Here is a 23,157-nt window from a genome sequence, read left to right on the forward strand (position 1 = left end):
CATTATGTGGTGCTGGATCAAACTAGGGTTGACACCGTGCAAGGCAATTGCCTTAACCCCTGTACTATCTCTCCAGACCTATGTTCTAATATAATTGTTGGCAGGAGGGCACATATGATGGTTCTATAGTTAGGGATCACTCCAAGTGGTGCTCAGGGGGCAACATGAGCTGCCGGGGATTGAACTCAGGTTAGACATGTGCAAGGCAAGCGCCCTGCTCATGTCCTATCTCTTCAGCCTCTCTAATATAATTTTTTAAATCTCAAAATTCACCAGTCTGTCAGTATCTTGATGTTTACAAGTGAGGCCAGGAGAGATGATTGTCTGTGGATAAGTGGCCCTGGATAAGGACCAGATCTCACAAGCTGAGCAGGAGTAGCCAGGTTTCACCTACGAAGCCCCTTGAATGATGCATCTCCCTGGTGCTGGTCCCAGCTGGGACAGGTTTTTCCCAGCATAGCAACACTTGGGGGCAACTGGAAGGAACTCCCGGGAGGCTGGGAATGTTCTGTGTGGCTTTCTAAGCATGATGAGAGAGGATTTGATGAAAATTCAGAGCTCTAGTTTGCCTGTTATGCTTCAATAAAAAGCCTTAACAAATCATCTGCCTATCCGAAATTTTCTATTTTCTGCCTCCAGCTCTTCTGCCCCAATGAAGAGAGAAACATTTCTATGGTCAGACAGTCACCGGAAAAGTCATTTAGTCGCCACCGGGTGTGACCGAAAGTTGGCCAGAATGGCTAGTCAGCCTCTGTGCGGTGTCAGGGGTGGGAGGGGTGTTCCAGCTGTTCTGCCCTTCTCCTTCCACACCGGCTCAGGAGTCTCCCCGGGGAAGGCAGCGTTAGACGCCGCCAGGTTAGTACTGAGAATGTCACAGCTTCCTCGGCTCCCTCTTTTCGCTCACCCAGAAAGTAACCCCAGGAATAAACTTACTCAATCCGGCCACTCTGCAAACACATAGAGATACACACATGTACACGCACATGCACACGCACACACGTGTGCATCCACACGCCCCAGCAGACCCAATATTTAACCAGTTCACCCAGGTGCAGTGAGAACACAGCCCCTCCCGGTCGGCCGCTGCCTTGCACTGGCTCCGCCAGGCGATGTGATTGCATCATGTGGGCAAACAGACCCACCAGAAAAGGGAACAAAATGATCCAAGGTGGTAAAGTTCCCGTGAGGGAGACAATCCTATCTGGTGCAAACATTGATATTTTTAATCATTAAATGAAAGTCCCTCCTTTGTGCCAGTGGCAGAGCCCCAGATCTACATGCACACAGAGATGGGGACCCATCAAGGCCTGGGTTCACCCTGGCGTCCTTGAAGAAAGACTGAAAAACAGTCCCTGGGGGCCACAGAGACAGCACAGAGGACAGGACATTTGTCGTGCACGCAGCCCACCTGGGTTCAGTGCCTGGCACCCCCCACGGTCCCCAGTGATCCCTGCACACTGAGGCAGGATTAAGCCTTGAGCACTGCCAGATGGGGCCCCTCCAAATGGTCCCCCAAAACCATTCTCCTCTGCTTTTTGTCGGGGTGGGGTACTGTACTGAAGGCCGTGCTCAGGGTCCCACACACGCAGAGCGTGTAGCCAACCACGGAGGCACAGCCCAGCCTTGGGAGCTTTCAGAAGAAACTGTCCCATGCACTGCACACGTGGTGAGATCGCTGCTTCCACACACGAGTGTGGTTTGTGAAGCGCAAACCCACAAAAAAGAGGTTCAACCCCCGCACCCGACTCCAAACAGCAGAAGAGCAAACAGCATGTGCAAGGCCCTGAGTTCAATCCTGGGTACCCCCTGGGCCCCTAGCCACAGGCCCCACGACACTGCAGGACGCCAGCCCCATCCCCGACACTGCGGGGGGAGCCCTGGGGTCCTCCAGCACCGGTGGGCCCAAGTAACACCAAATGGTCGGGAAATGGACAGCTGTCACCAAGAGTGGCCTCTGTACCCCCAGAGCACTGCCTGGGATTCCCCTGCCCCAAATCAACCCATCACCCCACCTAATTCTTCCTTGATCCTCTCCCCCCACCCCTCACCCCTAGAAATGCAACCATGTCCAGCATCAGTGGCTGCAGCAGACACGTGCCACAGAGTATGTTGGGAAGGACACTGTGGGCTGTCTGGCTCAGCCTGGACGAAGCTGCACGCCACACAGCCTGGGTCCAAGAGGGACCTTAACTCCAGCCTTTCCAGCTGCACAGGGTGAACTGGAGCTCGGAGGGAGGCTTCTGGTGTCACCCTTCTGCCTGTCACCCTTCTGTGCACCCTTGTGTACCCTTAAAAAGATATTGAAGCTTCTGTTAGGTTACAGCAGGAGCCAATCCGGAACAGACAGCGCCAGCAGCAAACGCCAGCCCTCCCCACCACTCCCCAGGGTGGGGCGAGAACAGGACCCCTGAGAGGAATGCTCAGTGGCTGAAGTCGGCTGGATAGTTTTCTGAATTATACCCACACACTCAAACACAAGTTCAATAATTTTATGAAGAGGCAAAACCTAAGAGAAGCCAGCTGCTTTATATAATCTCACCCTCGATCCTTATCATACAAGTAAAAGGTGTGCTCGTGGGCCAGACTGGTTTCTGTTCTGGTCCCCGGGGGTTCGGCAGCCCTGGTCTGTCCTTGTCACTCTACCACCTCAGAGCAGGAGCCTGGCCCACTCACAAATCTGCTCTTTCCTTTGTTTTTTTTTTTTTTTGATTGTTTGCTGTTAAGCACAGCGGCTGGGCATTCGCCTCTCACTCGGCCGACCCGTGTTCAATTCCTCCACCCCTCTTGGAGATCCCGGCAAGCTACCGAGAGTATCGTGCCCACACGGCAGAGCCTGGCAAGCTGCCCATGGCATATTGGATAAGCCAAAAACAGTAACAATGAGTCTCACAATGAGAGATGTTACTGGTGCCCGCTCGAACAAATCGATGAGCAACGGGATGACAGTGACAGTGACAGCGACAGTTTGTTAGGCCACACCCAGCAGTGCTCAGGGGTTACTCCTGCCTCTACACTCAGGAATCTCTCTCGGAGATGCTCGGGTACCATATGGGATGCCATCTGGGATGCAGGTGATCGAACCAGGGTCAGCTGCGTGCAAAGCACTTAGGCTTCCTGTATAGGAATGGACAGATCTGTTTTGCTGGTTCCCAGGCCAACGCACACCTTTCAGTGAAAATGGTACTTGAGCTTAGGTTTTGACTGGTCACTGTTTCAAAGCCCTAACTGATCTGAATCTGCCATATAAACCCTTATCTCTGAAGATCTTCTGTACAAAGGACTGTCCAAGTTTAAAGTCCACTTAGAATACAGATAAGGTTTGACTCTTCACGTTCAATAAATGTTAATGATAATTCAGTGGGAAGGATTTTGATTCTTCTACAATATAATTCAGGAGGTAACCGTTTCTATTTCTGGTGAGATTTCATTTACACAGTGATCATTATATCAGAAGCTATAAGTGTGGCTCAAATGTCCATTTCAGATACCAGGAATTTGTTTCAGATTTTATACCCCTCTATGCCACCCTATCCAGAAGTGCTCATAAACACTCATTGTTCAGAGTAAAAGTGACACAAACTGGTCATGCACACTACTTTATAGGACTCTGAGGTCCAAGCGTGTTAGAATGTGTGAGAAACACTCACCATTCGTCTTTTCCACCATGACCGTGTGGCAGAGGGACAGCAAGAAGAAGAACTGTCGAATTTCAGGCTCTTTCCCTGTCTGGATTTGCTCGACGAGATAATGGTCATAAAACTCAAACTTCCCGTCAGCATAGGTGTTCCAGCTAAAGTCAACTTGCTGTGATCAGCAGAGAAAGAAAACACTGATTAATAACAACCAAGGGGAGACTTAAATATAGAAACTTGTCTTGGACACAAGACGCAAACACCGTCTGAATTGCCACGAGGCTCACATCTGCTTTTAAACAAAGACACTCCATTTACAATTTATTTACTTCTGAATTGAATCCCCATAAAATACACAGTTACAAAGTTGTGCATGATTGAGCTTCAATCATATGATGTTTTAACAATGCCTTCACCAGTGCACAGTTCTCACCACCAAAGGACACTTTTTGTTTTGTCGTAAAATCTACTGCTTTAAAACAAAAGATGGTGGGTTGAATTGTGTACCCTTAAAAAGATGTTGAAGTTCTATCTTCTGCTCCCTGTGAAGGGGACCTTAATGGGAAGCAGGGTTTTTGCCAATGTAATCAATGGGACAACAGAGAATTTGGGCATTAGGGTGGATCCTGGGCTGGAGCGATAGCACAGCGGTAGGGCATTAGCCTTTCATGCGGCCGACCCATATTCGATTCCTCCGCCCCTCTCGGAGAGCTCGGCAAGCTACTGAGAATATCGCACCCATATGGCAGAGCCTGGCAAGCTACCCAAGGCATATTCGATATGCCGAAAAATAGTAACAATAAGTCTCACAATGAGAGACGTTACTGGTGCCCGCTCGAACAAATCGATGAATAATGGGGTGACAGTGACAGGGTGGATCATATGCTGATGACTGGATTCTTTATAAGAAGCAGGAAGTTCAGACCCACAGAATGGCAGAAGTGGGAGATGGAAACAGAGCACTGTATTTGCAAACTAAGGAGAAGCAAGAATAGTGGCCACCTCCAAAGGCTGGGAAGAGAAGATGAAGGTTCTTCCCTACGATGCTCAGAGGGAATCTGATTCTCCTATCACCAGAATTTCAGATTCCAGATATGCAGGATACATAACCGTTGGTCTCCATTCCACGCCCCACACGCTTCTTTACGCACAGACTCACCTCTATCTTGCTATGAGCGTGCTGAGAGGCATCGCGGTGGTCTCCTGAGAAACAAACAGGACGAAACAGGCTGAGTTTCTGGCACTGGTATGATGACGAGCATCTCTGTGTGTGGACAACCCCTGAGTTCAGAATGGTTCTTACGAGGAATGGTGGGAAAGCACTCGTCTTGCAAGTGTGAGGCTGTGAGTTGGATCCCCGAGGCCCCCCTCACAGGTGCCAAAGGTGGCCCTGGCAGCTGTGCTGTTTGATACCTGTTGGCGGTGGCGGGGTGCCACACCTGAGCAGGCCATCCCTGGAGCACTACGGGGAGGTGTACATGAGCACCAGGGTTAAAGATGTGGCTGCACCATGGTGCAGCCCCCAACTGAGCATATATGGGAGCCCCACAGGCACCCGGGCCAGGAGGTGCGTGAGTTCCCCAGGATGTGCAGGTGAGCCTGTGAGCACTACAGCCAGATCCCACAAGCACTGCAGCCAGCACCCGAGTGCCCTGCTGTATGGTAGAAAATAGGGGTGGCGGAGGGGGAGCAGTTTATAGAGTGTTCAAAGTTGTACTGGGTGTGGCCCCCAAACTGTACTCCCACAAAGACATTAATATTAATACCGTAGTCAAGTATGAGTTTGGGGGGAGTTGGGGGTGGCCTACAGCCAGCGGTGCTCAGAAATTACTCCTGGCTCTGTGCTCAGGGATCACGCCGAGAAGTGCTTGAGGGGTCATGTGAGGTGCCCAGGATCGAACCTAGGTTGGCAGCAAGCAAGGAAAGCACCCTAACCCCTCTACTAGCTCTCCAGACCCCAAGTCTTCATATTTTCATAAAAATGAGGCACACCTCAAAGTAATAGAAAAACAGCACACCTCAAAGTAATAGAAAAAAAAACCCCAATCTTTTAAAAAAATGTTTGTCGTGAAATACACAGAACTTAAAAATATACCATCTGGGGGGCGGCGGGATAGTACAGCGGGAAAGGCGCTTTCCTTGTATGAGGCAGACCTTGTATGAGTCTGATATCTGGCATCCCAGATGGGCCCCCAAGTACTTCAGGAGTAATTCCTGAGCGCAGAGAGGAGTAACCCCTAGGTATCACTGGGCGTGGTCCCCAAATCCACACAACTCAACTAGTACCATCTTGTCCATTTATTTCTACGTGTAGCTCAGGGGCATCTGTCTGTTCATGCTGCCGTGGCCTCGCTGACACGCCCTTTCCATCGCTATTCCTATCTGGTTGTTCTATCGACCACAGCTTTCTGTTCCTGGCATCGTAACCCCTCAGTCCTCTTCCCCAACTCCCACCTCCACCCTTCTTCCTGTCTATGAATCCAGCACGTCAAGGCCCCAAACATTCCTCTAATGTCCATGAATGACACTGGAGGGCATGATACAATACGGCATAGGCTGATCAGATAATATCTGTCTTCTTGTGACCAGCGTACTCCCTACAGTATAATATCCTCCAGATTCACTCATGGATCACAAGGCCCTTTTTCCCCAGGCCAAATAATATTCCCTCACAGATGGAAGACTCAAGGCAAGAAAAAGTATGTGACACTTTCATTCTTTTTTTGGACATACCTGGTGATGCTCAGGGACCAGGTGGTGCTGGGGATCAAACCTGTGGCTTCTGCAGCCATCCCTCTCGGAGAGCCCAACAAGCTACCAAGAATGTGGAGCCTGGCAAGTCACCCGTGGCATACTCAATATGCCAAAAACTATAACAATGATGGTCCTCATTCCCCTGACCCTGAAAGAGCCCCCAACACGCCATCGGGCTACACTAGCACACGACAGGGACTAACAGAGACATTACTGGTACCCGCTCAAGCAAACTAATGAACAACGGGATGCCAGTTATACAGTGATACAGTGAATCGAGTCACTGTGATATAGATCCTTACAAAGCTGTTCATGATTGGATTTCTGTCATATAGTATTCTAATACCCACCCCTCCACCAGTGTACACTTCCCAGCACCAGTGTCCCCAGGTTCCCTCCCATCACCCCTGACCCCTCACCTCCCATCCCCTGCTTGCCTGTTTTTTTTCTCTCTCTCTCTCTCTCTCTCTCTCTCTCTCTCTCTCTTTCTCTCCCCCTCTCTCTCTCCACCCCCCATTTTTGGCACTGTGGTTTGCAATATTGATACTGAAAGTTTATCAAGAATATCCCTTACCTAATTTTAACCCCCAGATCTTGTCCAGTGTGATCATTCCCAGCTATTATTGTCATAGTGGTCTCTTCTCTATCTTACCTACCCTCAGTCACCAATTCTCCTAACCCCTTTACCCTGGCTATGGATATTATTCTTCTACTACATATATTTTTTATATGCCACAAATGAATGAAGTCATTCTATATCTGTTCCTTTCCCTCTGACTCATTTTACTCAGCACGATACCCTCCATGTCCATCCACTTATAGGCAAACTTCATGACTTCATTTTTCCTGACAGCTTCTGCAGCCCTTTGGGCCTGTCCTGGGTCCCACCTGTTATCTGAGCATCAGCCAGCAGGTACGAGTGCTTCTGCACTTTAGACATTGTGAATCATGCTGCCATGAACACAGGTGTCTGACTTGCTCTTCCCAGATATTCTAGAGTCTTCTGGGCACAGACTCAGATTCAGAATTATTGGATCCCACTACAAGTCTATACTTCCATTTCTTTATTTTTTTAGGGGGGGGGAAGGCAAGGAAGGTGAGGTCACACCTGGTGATGCTCAGAGGTTAGTCCTGGCTCTGCCCTCAGGAATCAGTCCTGGTGGTGCACAGGGGACCATATGGGATGCCGGTGATTGAACTAGCATTGACTGTGTGCAAGGCAAATGCCTTACCCACTGTAGTGTCACTCCAGTCCTATGTTTACATTTCTGACATCTGGTCTCTCCCAGCCTAGCATCCCCAGTACCACCACTGGCTGTCATCTGCTTCAGCACTCACCGGGGTAGAGGTGCAGCCCCCACCAGCCCCCAGAGGACCGAGCCCCCGGTCACTTACCATAGATGTGCCCATTGATGCAGCACTTCTTAAAGGTCATGATGTTCTGCGTGAGCGTGCCCGTCTTGTCCGAGAAGATGTAATGGATCTGCCCCAGCTGTTCGTTGAGGGTGGTGGTCCTGGCTTTGGCAGCCGTATCCTTCTCCGGGTAGTACATCTGCAAGTCCCAGTTAATGAAGTAACTCTGGCCGAGACGGATCACTTCCACGCTGTGAAGGGAAAGGCTGAGTTCTCCCATCTGCAAGGCCAGGGCTGGGCTGGTCCTGGCCCTGCAGAGTTAGCCTGGTGGGGTCTCCACAGCTACTTCTCAGACTGCCCAGCAGTTCTGGCTCTGCGCATAAGTGACTCTTGGTGGTGCTCAGGGGAACTACATGTGTTGCCAGGAACCCAACTGGGGCCAGCTACATGCAAGGCAATTATGTCCCTGACCTGCTGTCTGGCCTTAGACCTCCATCTCTTTGTCCCAAACTCCTCTCTCCAGCTTTAGGGAGAAGCTCATTACACTAGCTATTTGCTTTCAAAGCTCCCTATTTAGGGGGCTCCCATTCACTCTGGGGGTACACCTGGCCATGGACTTCTGTGTACTGGACACGCAGCCCTGGAGCCCAGGGGCTAGGACCCCACAGGCAGTGGTACCTCTGCGCTCTCTCATCTACTCTCTCACTCCGGGACACAAAGAATAGCTAAGTTCACCTTTGTCTCTGCTTGCTGAGGGTCTGCAGGGGGCGGAGGGTCTGCTGGTGGGCAGAGCCCCAAGAGCTCTCCCACAGGGCCTGGGTTCTGGCAAATCCCCCCTGAACTGGCACTCCACACCATGAAAAGGCAGCTTTGCCTCAAGTTCTCACAAGGCTAGAGAAAGTCTAAAATAAGACAGGCCCAAAGGATCCGTGCTGTCTTGAAAAGTGAAGGGATTACATCTCTCACTGATAAGGAAGCTGCTTACCCATCCGGCTGCTGTCAAGTGGGCAAAGGGCATCTTTATAACAAGATAAGCGGATGGGATAATAACCCGCTCTTGCCCGCGCCCACAAACATTCCAGATGCCAACTGCGCCCCTGCAGGTACCACGGGTTGTACTTCCGGGCTACCCACACTGGCTCAAGATGAAACTGCAGGGATGCAGCTCAATTGCCTCACATGTGAGGTTCTGGGTTCGATCCTGACCCTGCACACACGTGTTCCTGCATACACGTGCACAAGTCAAGCCACGCAAGACAGAACCTCATCACTTCTCAGGCGTGAAGGTTTCTTTCAAGTGTGTCCTGGGGTTGGTCATCCCAGACAGTATTTTTGCCTGGTGATCCTTCTGCGACCGCAGTGCTCGATCTCATGTTCACGACAAACCACACTGGGGGCCACACTCAGTGTGGTCTGGGGCCTTGCCCCATGTGCTCCTGACCACAACCACCTCCCAGGCTCTTTCTCTTTCTAGAACATTCTTCCATTCACAGTTCTATGGCACCTCTTACATTTCCTGCAGGTGGAACCTCCCTCCCTGACCCATGTAGTTGTGAAGGACGCGTCCATTCCTCCCCGGTCTTGCCACACCCCTGCCCGTTTATACTGTTGGGCCATGCACACGGTCCCGCTTTAGTCTGAGACGGGCAGACTAAAGCAAATCATGGAATCCCGGCCATCTGCCACCTCAACATGAAGCCACTTATTACTTTTTTGTTTGCATTTTATTTTGCAATATGGGGGATGGCTCCCAGGCGGGGCTTCACCCCTGTATGCCAAGTGCTCCGCCACTGAGCTGCAGCCTGACCCTTAGACTGAGTTTGTTTTGTAACACACAATTCGCTTCCAACCAAACAACCTGCACTATTCCTTTGATGACGGGAGAGCGCATCTGGGTTTTGAAAGTGGCCTCCGACAGATGGCTCCCCGGGGCGTCTGCTTCCGGTAAAAAGAACAACGGTGAGTCCATGTAATGAAATTAGGAGCGGCCCGAATGTGCATGTAATAAAATTAAAATGAACTAAACGCGCCTAATTGCAGGTGTGCACGTGAGCCCGGGCACCTCGGGGCATCACTGCTTAGAACTCAGCAGGCGCGGGCATCTCCCAGGACCACCCTAAAGGCAGCAGTCAGGGAGGCTGAGCGCTGATGTCAGACCAAGAGTAACAGGGAGCAGGTGTACGGCACAAGGTGGTTCCCATTTGTCAGTGGCATGATCCTGACTCCCCGAGCTGAGAGACTGAACCTTTGGGGGAGAAATGGGAGAGCACCAGAACGGGAGCAGTTTCCCCATCTCAGAACCCCCTGAGCATGCCAAGCAGCGGGCGAGGCTGCTGGTGAGATGGAAGACACAGAGGAGAGGAGTGGGAAGGAAAGGAAAGCCAAACAACGAGAACAGAAGCAACTGTGTTCCTATCTGTTTGGGGGCCACAGCCAGCGGTGCTCAGGGATCACCCTGGTAGGCTTGGGGCACCCAAAGGGCCTAGGAGGTGCCAGGGATTGAACCCAGGTTGGCCAGGTACAAGGCAAACACCCTAGCCACTGTGCTATCGCGGTGACCACGAGAGCAACTTTGGGGAACATTCTTCATCTTTCTCTTCTCCGAGAGTCTTTCTGAAGCTGGGGTGGAGGGTTGACTTCCCCAAGAAGGAACTTAGTCTATGAAAAACGCTAAGATACCAGGTGCGGGAGAGAGACCACAAGGGCTAGAGCACAAGTGGGGGCCCCAAGTTTGATCCCTGGCACTTGCAAGGTCTCTGAGCACCCCAAGAGCAACTCCCTAACTCCTGAGCACCACTGGGTATACCCCCCCAAAAAAAACAACAACAAATATATGAGCTGCTCTGCCTGGCCTAGCAGATACTTCAAGGCTCATTTCCTTCCCCTCTATGAGCCCCAATTCTGAAACAAAAGTCACTATCTTATCTGTGCCTTGTGACCTTTGAAACAGTCGTTGCTGGCAAAGAGGGTGCTAAGTCGGGGAAGCGTTCGGGTTCTTCCTTAAAAGCAAAGAGACCCCGAGGGAGGAAGGTCTTACCTGACGTAGAGGGAAATGGGCACCATGGTGTTCATCACAATGATGTAGCCCCAGAAGGTTAGGAATCCGCGGTAGGAGGGGGTGGCATCTTCTCCATCATAGAGGTACCAAGAGTAATTGCCAACCTGGGCTTCCCAGTAAGCATGGCCAATGGCCAGACCAGCAGAGAGCAGGAGGAGAACAACAAAGATCTAGAAGAAAGGAAGGAAATGTGTCAGGGGTTTCTGCAGATGGTCTAGAGCTCCACGCACTCCACAGAGGCTAACTGGCCCTATCCCATACTTCTCTATGTTTCGGAGCATGAGGGAGTCCATAAAAACAACACACTGTGTGCTGGAGAGAAACTACAGACCGAACATGATGACCACTTAATACCTGTTTTGCAAACCACAACACCCAAAAGGAGAGAGAGTGAAAGGGAATGTGCTTGCCACAGAGGCGGGGGTGGGTCATGGGGGTCAGACTAAGCTAACTGTCCAGGAAAAACGTTTTAAACTACAAAAAAGGATTGTGCTGTGGCTCGAACGGTCTGACTGGTTGGGTCATGGATTTCTGAGAGTGACCCTGGGGGACCGTGAAGCACTGTTTGTTGATCCACCACCCCCCATTCAAAAAAAAAAAAGATGATTTATAAAGAACTACCCCTACTGGAAGCAGACAGTAAGAAATCCAACTCGTTTGCCCTTCAGGAATGCAGCCCAAACGCTGAATGGGGGTTCCCTATCTTTCCAACTGCTGACTCTAACCATCAAAATATTCAGCCCCTCAGAGCATCTGAGAACTAAATTTCCAGTTCCTAGAAGTGCGGCCTGGACTGGAGCGATAGCACAGCAGGTAGGGCTTTTGCCTTGCACATGGCCCACCCGGGTTTGATTCCTTGGTCCCTCTCTGAGGGCCCGGCAAGCTACTGAGAGTATCCAGCCTGCATGGCAGAGCCTTGCAAGCTACCCGTGGCGTATTCGATATGCCAAAAACAATAACAACAAGTCTCACAATGGAGACTTCACTGGTGCCCACTTGAGCAAATCAATGCACAACGGGATGACAGTGCTACAGTGCAGAAGTGCAGCATCTCTGAGGAAAAAGACGGGGAATCCCAACCTTTATCCAACCGGGGGCCCCACACACTCTTGTTGCTTACAAAGGTGGAATTTCTTTGCATTGGAAAACATACAACAAAAATTCACCCCAACATAATGGCCTGGTTTCCCATCTACCAAAGCAGAAAATAAATAAATACCGTATAAACCATGTAGTTCATCAAGTAATCAATTTTTGTTCTTTTAAATCTGGTTTTCCCACTGTTCTTCATTATTTTAGTGTCACCACCTACAAACAGACAATTCAATACAGTCAATGGCTGGGAAAAATCATTTCACAAGGAAGCCAATGAAATCACTCTTCTTTTGAGTTTGATAAAGAGAAGACGGAAAAAGAATCCCCTCCTTTAAAATCAGGCCAATTTCTCAAGAAACTTTGGAAGTACCTGCAAAAATGACCACTCCATGGCAGAAATCAGTATTCCTCACCACGCAGCCACGTAACAAAATTTTATCAGCATCCAAAGGAAAACTGGATTTTCTCCAAAATAGCGTTCCTGTAAACTTATCTAGCCTGTTGTTGGGCTCTTCACATTCAATATAACCTTTGAGAAAGAGAGAGCACATGTGAAGTACTCCCCAAAATTAAGATTTGATGCTTTGAATTAATAGGGACTGAAGCAAACAACTAAGATAGAAAAACAAAGATACTTAGGCACAAACCATCAAAAGCCGCCAGTGAATTTTCTTCTTGAAGATGCTGGTGGGTGACTTCCAGGGCCATCTTGAACTTTAAATTGGTTTCCCTAAAAGGGAGAGAAAGAGAGGGAAGAGTTAAAGGGACAAAATCTAAAGGAACAAGTGACTATAAGGAAATTATACAAAGGATTAGGTATGCTTAGAAGTGAAAACTAAATATTTGCTTTTTTTTTTTAGCTCTTTATTCACCTTGAAACATCAAAGTTGAGATGAGTCAGGGATGAAAAGGGGGTAGAGGAGGGAGCTAAGTTGGTGGGTGGGGGGCAATGAGAGGGAGTATTTCATAATGATGGGGGAAATCTAGAATTCATACCCATGAGAAAAAAGATGCTTTATAGTTCAGATTGAACAACCAACTAACCACTGAATTGAATATAGAAAGAACTAGTTTCCTCAAGAGAGTTCACTAAGGAAGGTTCTGCTCAAAAGCAAGTCCCAACAGCCACTTGCTGTGACCTGGACAGTTTCTTCTTCCTGGGAAGTGCCCAGGTCACAGGGGGTTGTTGAGAAACATGTTGATGCCAGCGCTGCAATTTGTATTAATGAAGCCATGTTCAAGTGTGAGCCACCAGTGGTAAATGAACCAACAAATAAAGTTAATGCATCTTGCTCAGTATGGGTGTCTGGGAACTGGTCTGAATCAGGACCCTGGAGGATTCTGAGTGGCCCATGAGAACCGAAACCAACAGTGGCTTCCCTGGCAAAGACTCACACAACCAATTGCTTTTTTGGACTTAGATTATATTCATGGTCATCCTAAGTGTTTGTGCCCGGCCCAGACATTTGCAGAAGCCTCTGAGACTTATTCTCTTTTACCTTCCCTGAAGGCAGGTTGGAGATGAATTAAGAAAGGAGACAAGTATGGCTGCTAGTAACGACCAGGGAGGGTGAGAAGCAGGATGAGATCCAGGGGATTCTTATGGATCGTGTACACTTCCAGTGCAACCAATGCACCTACCCAGTGAGCTTAAAATTAGGCCCCTGGAGGGGCTGGAGGATTCCTCGAAGCTTGGAACAGGTGCTCTACTAGGGAGCCCCAAGTTCAAGCCTTGTGCCTCATCCCCCACCCCCAGCACAGCCAGGAGCAAATGCTCATACTGTACCTAGTGGCCCCCAAGTAAGCACTCATTCCATTCAAGGAAACAGACCCATAGGGAGGCTCTTACCCGTCCAGCTCGGCCGTTTCTACATAGCAGAGGCTGCTGGGCTCGGAACTGGACAGCAGCAGGATGTCGGCCTGTTGGGAACAAACCAGAGCACACTCGGCAAAGACTCAGGGTGGTGAGGAGGGGAGAGTGGGAGGGGGCCCGAGAGAGGGGGAGGGGCACTGGATCACTTACGGGAATAGAGTCATTTTTCTTCAGACGAATCACGTCTCCCACTCGAATCTCTTTCCACTTGGCAGTTTTGAATCTGGGGGTTAAGAAGCGTGAGAGTGAAGTGACTGGGAAGGGTCGCAGTCACTCTCTCCAGAAGCCAGGGTTTCTGGGGAAACACGTGCCACACGGAGAGGGTGTCTGCTGGCCTCAGGAGGGTGAGCACGCCCTGAATGCTGGCAAAAGCCTCGGGGGCGGGGGGGAGCATCCGTGAGGACAGCACCTACACCCAACTGTCCTGGCCCTCTCGGTCCTGCCCGGACCATGGGCATGGGAAGCCCCCTGGTGCGCGTGGATCCCGGGCATCCCTCATTCCTCTTCTTTCCACTCGGTTCCCTGTCACCTGCTCTGTACTGGTCCGAGCCCAGGAGCACCCGAGGGCTCCAGCACCCACAAGAGAGCCTTAGAGCCTGCCCCTTCCTCTTAAGTCCAGCGATGCTCAGGGTTTACTCTGTGTTTTTGGTCCTGAGCTCAGGGATCATTCCTGGCATGCTCAGGAGACCATAAGGGATGTCAGGTTTTGAACCCCGGGTTAGCTGCATGCAGGCCAAATGCCCTACCCACTGCCCTATCCCTCCAGCCCCACTGACTCAAAATTCCTCCTACAAAGGACACATCACTTTTCTGCTCTATGACTTTTTCAATAGTGCTGATCAAATATAACAGTATCACTGTCTTCCACATCACACAACAGGGGACACAACCATTTCAGTCCTGAACAAGGATCTTTGGGATTTGGGATGCTTTTTTAAATTAATATTATTATTTTTGGGTCACACCTGGCAATGGTCAGGGGTTACTCTCTCAGGAATTACTGCACTCAGTAATTACTCCTGGCGGTGCTCAGGGGACCGTGTGGGATGCTGGGAATCGAACCTGGGTCGGCCGCATGCAAGGCAAATGCCCTACCTGCCATGCTATCACACCAGCCCTGATTTGGGATGCTTTTTAAAGGCTTTTCACATGCAGGAAAGATATCCTGAAGCTATGATGAAACTGCTGCCATCGCTAGAACACTTTCCTTGGTTTTCTTGGGGGTCACACTGGAGGTACTCAGGGGTGACCCTTGTGGGAGCTCCGTGCCGGGTGAGGATCCCTTTCCTGTGAAGTGGCTGATGCACTCTGAGACCTGCAAGTGCATCTAAGCAGGTTTCTACAGATGCTCGACACGGGCCCTCCTGCAGCGAAGACCTCCAGGAACCACAGCCCCGTACCTGCCATCCTTAATGACCTCGCATGTCATGTTGTTGATTTTCTTATCCATCTTATGGCGAGCCTGCAGGGGAGAGATGGGGAAAGGCTCCATCCACGACCTTGGGATGGACAGCAGGGGGGGGCCACAGGAAAGGTGCCTCAGAGCTCAGCGAGGGAGAGGCTGCAGCGGAAATCTCCACTCACCACGTCATCCATCAGGTCTTTGACGGCCGTGACGCCCAGCACCACCAACAGGGGCACCAGGGTGGTGTACCAGGCCAGGGTGGTGATTTGAGGGATGGCCTGGAAGAAAGAAAAAGGCCAATATGTGTGTCCGGGAAGTCGCAGCAGATGCTGGCATAGTCTAATCTGAACCCCATCGTTTCGCTCTAAACTGGCTGAGTCTAACCTGGTTCTATCACCTCTTTCTAAGCTGGCTGGTTCTAATCTGGTCCCCGTCACCCGCTGTGCCCATCTCTGGCAGGAGGAAGAATCTGGAGTATCCGGCCCAGCTCATTTAGCAGCCCCGGCTCTGGGAGAAACGGAGCTCGGAGGTGACAAGCCCCTGCCCATGTCTCATGAAGTCACCTTCACGGGACACCCAGGAAGCTTTGCATCATGACACCCAGATCTCTGTGCACAGGCTCATTAGCAAGGGGGACAGCAGTAGGAGGTGCGGGGTGAGACAGTGCTTCAACCTCAGGGCAGAGCAAACTCTAAACTGGGGGTCACTGAGACCCAATGGGAGAGGTCGAGGGAGCAGCCGAGGTGGTGGCCTCGAAAGCCTGTGACGAGGCAGGACCTCGAGAAAAAGGTGCTTCCTGTACAGTTATCACTATCGCCCCAGCCCTGGAGGAGGCGGGCCTTGTGCAGGAAGGCCCGCCTCCATCCACACGGCCTCTGACTTGGCACAGAAGGTGGGGAAGCAAGTTTAGTGGCAGCCTCTTGTAACCATCATATTTTAGACCCCTGGACTGTGGAACATAGTCGCTAAAATGGTAGGATATTACATGAGCAACCTAGACCCAAGGGCTGCCCAGCGCTGCCACAGAGGGACAGGGAGCAGACATGCCAACTCGCCCTGCGTCCCTGCAGAGAGAGGTTATGGCCACTGGAACCTTCCAGAGCACCAGTCTGAAGTGTGGCGACAAAGCAAGCAAATGGTTGGCGCCAGGCTGGCTGCTGAGGCTTCTTCTTGACTGTGGCACCTTCGCAGGAGGTAATGGGGGTGGCTAGGCCCCCCCTCGAACTGTCGACAGGTAGAAATACCCTATTTTTCCCTGCTAGAAGGAAGTCAGGAAGTCAGCTGTACAATTTGAATCATTATCTCCACCCAGGCCTGCTCAAAGGTCCCTGCTGATAACTGTGGGACTGTCCTGGACGGTGGGTCAGCCGGACTTTAGAAAGTCCTGGATCGCTTCCGAACCCATTTCTCGTAGCTTCACTCCCCACGCAGACTCACGTGCTACCCGTTCCCGAGTACCAGTGGCTGAGACTGTTTTCAAACTCCAGGGCTTGATGTGGAGATAAAACCCAGGGGCTTGGAGATCCGCGGAAACCCACACAGCTGATGGTAGAGACTGCCCTTGGGTGGTCCCACAACCCCCGATTTTATGAATAGCCCATAAATAGATACAGTGATAAGGAAAATGACTCTGGATAAGCAACTTATTCACCAGAATTAAGGAGAGGGGAAAAAAAACCACTCAGACAAAAACAGGTCTTTCCCAGCTCACAAAAATATCTTATTTAGGTAGATGACAGTCAATAATATTCTTTTTTTTTTTTTTTTTGCTTCTTGGGTCACACCCAGCGATGTACAGAGGTTACTTCTAGCTCATGCACTATGGAATTACTCCTGGCAGTGCTCAGGGGACCATATGGGATGCTGGGAATCGAACCCGGGTCAGCTGCCTTCAAGGCAAACGCCCTCCCACTGTGCTATTGCTCCAGCCCCCATCAATAATATTCTTGAGGAAATGAGATCTCTAATTAAGAAAGGGTATAAAAACAGGTTCGATTTTGGGGGAACAAACCATTTCACAAAACGAAGAAGACCTTCATTTCAGTCATGTCAGGGAAATCACTTTTAACACTCACCTCAGAATGAAAACGTTTTGAAAATGCAAACTGACACTCCTGTCCCCCATTTGCACCTAGCCCCCATCCACTGCACACGGTCCCAACTGGGTCTGAGTCTGAGGCACTGCTCCTTGGGGGCAGAAACCCCCCCCCCCCCTTACTAGAAACATTTCACCTGAGAAGCCTTCGAAATTAAAACGTTAGTGAGTCACCACAATTGGAAACAGATTTAAGATATCAAAGGGCATTTACCTGTAAGATAAGAAGGACCAGGAAATAGAAATTAGCTGCCCTCTTAAACTGCTCGAACAAATTCATCGGTAGAAAGGTAAAGACATTATACTTGTAGGTTTTAATCGCGTTATCCTGTGGGGCAAAAACACAAAAGTCATCAAAGCCACACCTGTCTTAGGAGCAGACAGCCGCCGTGACGGTGTCAGAGACGGATCCCTCAGCCATCGAGGCTGTTGATAGCAGAGCTGGTGGCAACATATCCCTTCAGAGGGTTTGTGGCAAACCTGACTTGACCAAATGGATCCTTCCTTTGGATTCCTTCACCCAGAAACCTGCCTCTTCGGTAATGGGGCAAAGGCAGACATCAACACGGGCAGGCAAAGTCAGGAACGCTTCCCGGCTTGGTTTTTGTTTTTACAGTTTCACTGATCAAGCAGGGCCTTACCCAGGCGAGCCACACGCTCTACCCCCAAGCCACAGCTCAGGCCCGGGGCCCAGCGCCCAGGAATGTTCTTAGTAAAGGAGGGATGGTGGCTATTATGTACAAAAGGGCAATTTCACTCTCTGAACTGTGGGCCCCAGAAGAGAAGCGTGGGAGTGCCCTCTCACTTGCAAAGAGGGTTCTGGCTGATGTCACCGAGTTAAACTGGTGTCCTGCTGGATTAAGGGGGAAAGACAGTACAGTGGGTAGGGCACTGGCCTTGCATGCGACTGACCCAGGTTCTATATCTGGGATCCCAGAGGGTCTGCCAGGAGTAATTCCTGAGCGCAGAGCCAGGAGTAAACCCTGAGCATCGCTGGGTGAGGTTTAGAAACTGGCGGAGGGCGGGTGTGGGAGAGGACGAATAAATGGTGGGGAGGTGACCACGGTCTGCTTCCTGAGGAGAAGAGGAAGTCTGGTGGGACACAGGAAGGAAGGGGATGAGATGCTTGGCTGGGGCAGAGGTAGGGACGTGTTTACTCAGCAGGTGTGACAAGGACAGTTGGTGTCACCCAAAGGCTAGAGAGAGGTTTGGAATCAACTTGTTCAGACTCTCTTCAGATGGAACCAACCTGCTGACCTGAACTCTAGGAGAATAAATGTCTGTGCCTGACACCACTGTGTTCATGGTCTCCTGTTCATGGGGACAACTGCCAGCCTGCGGGTGGCATTTGAGTCACACTTCACAGGTTCTTAAACGGACTTCAAAGGTAGGAAGCTCACCTTCTTTGTTTTTTTTTTTGTTTTTGCTTTTTGAGTCACACCCGGCAGTGCACAGGGGTCACTCCTGGCTCTGCACTCAGGAATTACTCCTGGCGGTGCTCAGGGGACCGTATGGGATGCTGGGAATTGAACGAGGGTCTGCAGCGTGCAAGGCAAACGCCCTCCCCGCAGTGCTATTGCTCCAGCCCCGGAAGCTCACCTTCTTGAGGTGAACAAACCTTCAGTGTCTCTAAATCCATTATGGGCAGAGAAGTGGAAATACTTGCTAACAGTTCATTCAGATTCTGGCCTCTGGTACATTAATTGCCGGACAATACTTCACAAACATTTTTTGGGGGGGGGAGATGACACCTCATGGTGCCCAGGAATCACTCTTGGCAGTGCTCAGGAGACTAATGGGATGCCGGGGATTGACCTGGGTCAGCCACATGCAAGGCAAGCACCTTACCCCCGCTGTACTATCTTTCTGCCCCTCTTTCACAAACACTTTTTTTTTTTTTTTTTTTGCTTTTTTGGATGCTACCTGTTAATGCTCAGGGGTTTGAGACTCTGCTTCCAGGAGTAATTCCCTGAGTGGTATTCAGGGGACCATATGGGATGCCAGGGATCAAACCCAGTTTTGTTGCATACAAGGCAAAGACCCTATTATTATCTCTCCAGTGCCACAAACCTTCTAAAAGACTGTGCATACAGAGGGACACTTCTCAATTGAGACATAGTTTCACTTTCTTTCTTTCTTTCTTTCTTTCTTTCTTTCTTTCTTTCTTTCTTTCTTTCTTTCTTTCTTTCTTTCTTTCTTTCTTTCTTTCTTTCTTTCTTTCTTTCTTTCTTTCTTTCTTTCTTTCTTTCTATTTGGCTTTTGGGTCACATCCAGTGATGCTCAGGGTTTACTCCTGGCTCTGCACAGAAATTATTCCTGGCGGTGCTTGGGGGACCATATGGGATACCAGGGATCAAACCCAGATTGGCTGTATGCAAGGCAAACGCCCTACCCACTGTACTATTGCTCTGGCCCCATTGTTTCATTTCTTTCATGTCATCACTTCCCAGGATATACAGGTGACAGTGTAGAGAGTCACACTGATGATCAAAGGCTCTGGGCCGGGGCTCACTCAGAAAGAAAGTGTAGCGCCCAGCTAGCAAGCAGGAAGGCAACTGGGCAAAATCAGCACCTGGCCGGGACTGAGGAGAACTTAGGGAGTCGAAACCAACTTACCGCATATTTGCTCTCCTTCAGACAGAAGAACTTGGTGTTCATAAATTGAGGTTGTTCGTGGAAGCTTCGGTCATTGGCTTTAACTTGCCAGGTACAATCTTTAAAAAAGAAGAGGGAGGGGTTAAGTTCATCAGGTGGAAAGCGAGCGTGTTGCTCTGGGTTGAACGAGGGCCTCTGGGTCCCAGACAGCGGCCGGCGGCCACCCTCCACCCCCGATTCTGACCTTCTTTGGAGACAAGCCCCTGGCAGCTGAGACGAACTGGAAGCAAGGACCTCAGCGGGGGGCCCCTGAGAGGGCCAGATGGATGCCTTTCTTTTTTGAAAAGAGGGAACTTGGGGCCGGAGCGATAGCACAGCAGGTAGGGTGTTTGCCTTGCACGCGGCCGACCCAGGTTCAATCCCCGGCATCCCATATGGTCCCCCAAGCACTGCCAGGAGTAATTCCTGAGTGCAAAGCCAGGAGTAACCCATGAGCATCGCTGGGTGTGACTCAAAAAGCAAAAAAAAAAAAAAATCAGTGAAAAGAGGGAACTTGGATACAGCACACTGAGGAAGTTGACGTGATGACCCCAGGGATAGGCGACTGTGGCAGGCTGGGAGAGGGGCCACCTCAGAGGGAGCCAGAAAACGTGCTGTCTGACCTTCTGAGCATCGGGAACAGCCTTCCTTCCCACCTGGGGGTCAGCGCCCCATAAACCTGCCTGGGGCGCCGGGAACTCATCTTCCTGTGTCCCAGACGAGGGTGCTGAGACGGGGCTCACCCCTACCTGTGCCCAGTCCCTGAACCTGGGTGGAGGCAGCTCAGCTGGGAGATGGTTGCTCCGAGCAGCCAAGGGATTTTTGCAGATCAACCGCAAAAAAAAAAAAAAAAAAGCCAATTTGGGGGCATGAGTCCTCCAGGCGGATTTTCACCCTGATCTGCTCTAAGGCAGGGTTAGAACCCGATTCACAGAGAGGTTGACACATCTATTGATGGAAACTGATCTATCTTTGCAAGGAGCCATTGTCTGGCCAGAGAAGGGGAGGGACAGTCCCCCTGCAGCACAGACCCACGACAATGCTGCGACAAGGCTGGATTAAGATAAACTCTCTGGGTCTGAGGAGTGAAGGAGGAGCAGCAGGAGCAAGTGGTGATGTGGCAGGTGGGACTGGGGTGGGGGGTGCCTCTGGGCCTTCTGAGCAGACAAACAAGCCCCCCAGTGATGCCCAGCAAGGAACGGGGCCTCCAGGAAGCAGTGGACAGCAACGGAGGGGCAGAGGCAGGAAGCAGCACGGCCTGGGCTGCCGGGGGAAGAGCTGGGGGGCACGGACAGACCCCCAGGAAGGACAAGGGTTGAGTCGGGAGCAGGGGGTTAGAGGGGCCCAGCCTGGAGCAGGGGGATGTACCCCAGCTCCAGGAAGGGGGTGTCAGGCCAAATGGCATCAGACGACCTGAGCAGCGGCAAGCAGGAGGGGGTCTGAGCTTGCAGCATGGGTGGGGGGTGGAGGGAGATGCTGGAAATGTGCCTCAGGGCTGGGGAGACACCCCCTCCCCCCGGGGCTGGAGGTGGGGTCAGGCCAGCCAAGAGGACCTAAGCGCTCTGCAAGCTACAGCTGACACCAGCATAAATCAGAGCTGCCCAACTTTACACCCGGTTAGGAAGACGGATACTGCGAAGGTGTAGGCAGAGAAAATGGGCATTCAACCCTGACCAGGCCACAGCGCTGACCATGGTCTTCCCTAGCCTAGATCCTCACGAGCATCGTCAGTTCCTCGAACCCTGTCCTTTCATCTGCTGTTCCTCTCTCACCCTCGTTATTACGGCCTCACACCGGCGGGAGGGTAGAGTCCATCCTTTTTTTTTTTTCTTTCTGCTTTTTGGGTCACACCCAATGATGCACAGGGGTTACTCCTGGCTCTGCACTCAGGAATTACTCCTGGCAGTGCTCAGGGGACCATATGAGATGCTGGGAATCAAACCCCGGTTGGCCGCGTGCAAGGCAAACGCCCTACCCGCTATGCTATGGCTCCAGCCCCAGAGTCCATTCCTTTTAGGTCTCCTAGTCACAGACTTCGTCTCAACTCATCCAAGAGTTCTCAATGGGAGCAGCACCCCGCGCCCAACGGGGCAACTTAACAAATACAGGCTGGCTACTCTTACCGCGTGAGGATGGTCACGGGCTCCCCCACGGCCACAGTGTATCTCTGCTGTTCAAATTTCCTTAGGGGAGCAACTACAATTTTGTTTTTTTGCTTTTTGGGTCACACCCAGCGATGCTCAGGGGTTACTCCTGGCTCATGCACTCAGGAATTACTCCTGGCGGTGCTTGGGGGACCATATGGGATTCTGGGAATCAAACCTGGGTCGGCCACGTGCAAGGCAAACACCCTCCCCGCTGTGTTATCGCCCCGGCCCACAACTACAGTTTTATTTAATTATTTTGTTTGGGGGCTACACCTAGTGGTGCTCAGGGCTTCCACGTGGGAGGCTGGGATCGAACCCCGGGTGAGCCGCAAGCAAGATCCTGGCTGAGGCCTTGGGCTGCACCCCTGGTACCACATGCCCCTTCCAACAGCTACTCTGTATAGCCCGGAGGGTCCCAGGGTCCCAGCTCAGAGAGGCACCATCCGCCACACAGGGCTGAGTGCAGAGGGGCAGGAGAGAAGGGGCAGCTACGATAAAATGGAAGTGAGAGGCGCCTGCGGGCATGGGCACCCTGGTATGACCCACTGCAGAGCCCAGAGAGACAGAGCAGCAGGTGTTTTGTTTTTAATTATAGTGTTTTATTTGGAGGTTTTGAAGGGAAGGAGGGAAAGTGAGCACGAGAGTGGAGAGTATCGTGCTCAAGAGAGAACCTGGGCTCCCCCCGGGGCGGAGAGCACCCCTACACGCACCCCAGCACTAGACACGAAAGTCTACATCTCAAGAGGGGGAGTGACCACAGCGGGGAAGCCGGCCATGGGCAGGGACGGGTCCCTGGGGACCCTGAGAAGAGTGGGTCATTGGAACCGAGGGGGACCAACACCTGCCGTCCACGGGAGACACTGGCTGGACTCTCGGCCTGGAGCTGGGAGCCCTCGGGGTCCAATGGGCTCATCCTTCCCTGTGCAGCAGGGAACTCTAAGGCTCTTTGCTGGCCACAGCAGAGTAGGAAATGGAACAGGGGGGCCTGATGCCTGGCATCACAAGCATCACAAGGAAGGAAAGAAAAAGAAATGAAATAGAAAAGTCGCAGGGAAAGGCACGGCGGGCCAAGCAGGTTGTACTTTCGGAGAAACAGGGAGATGAAGCTGCT

The 23,157-nt window shown here is 51.2% G+C and overlaps 1 protein-coding gene across 1 annotated transcript in view; it reads right to left on the bottom strand.

The window, feature by feature from the left end:
- The window catches only part of ATP8B1 (ATPase phospholipid transporting 8B1), a 109,632-nt gene that overhangs the window by 31,172 nt on the left and 55,303 nt on the right, over positions 1-23,157 (bottom strand). Inside the window, exons 3-15 of the mRNA XM_004601707.2 lie at positions 19,882-19,979; positions 17,480-17,593; positions 15,350-15,448; positions 15,166-15,227; positions 13,916-13,988; positions 13,742-13,812; positions 12,540-12,622; positions 12,263-12,421; positions 12,017-12,105; positions 10,777-10,967; positions 7,782-7,990; positions 4,792-4,835; positions 3,648-3,804 (exon numbers count right to left, since the gene is read on the bottom strand). Coding sequence (XP_004601764.1) covers positions 3,648-3,804; positions 4,792-4,835; positions 7,782-7,990; positions 10,777-10,967; positions 12,017-12,105; positions 12,263-12,421; positions 12,540-12,622; positions 13,742-13,812; positions 13,916-13,988; positions 15,166-15,227; positions 15,350-15,448; positions 17,480-17,593; positions 19,882-19,979 — 1,449 coding nt within the window. The remainder of the gene's footprint in view (positions 1-3,647; positions 3,805-4,791; positions 4,836-7,781; positions 7,991-10,776; positions 10,968-12,016; positions 12,106-12,262; positions 12,422-12,539; positions 12,623-13,741; positions 13,813-13,915; positions 13,989-15,165; positions 15,228-15,349; positions 15,449-17,479; positions 17,594-19,881; positions 19,980-23,157) is intronic.

Source organism: Sorex araneus, chromosome 2 (assembly GCF_027595985.1).
Source record: "Sorex araneus isolate mSorAra2 chromosome 2, mSorAra2.pri, whole genome shotgun sequence".
Lineage (NCBI taxonomy): Eukaryota > Metazoa > Chordata > Mammalia > Eulipotyphla > Soricidae > Sorex > Sorex araneus.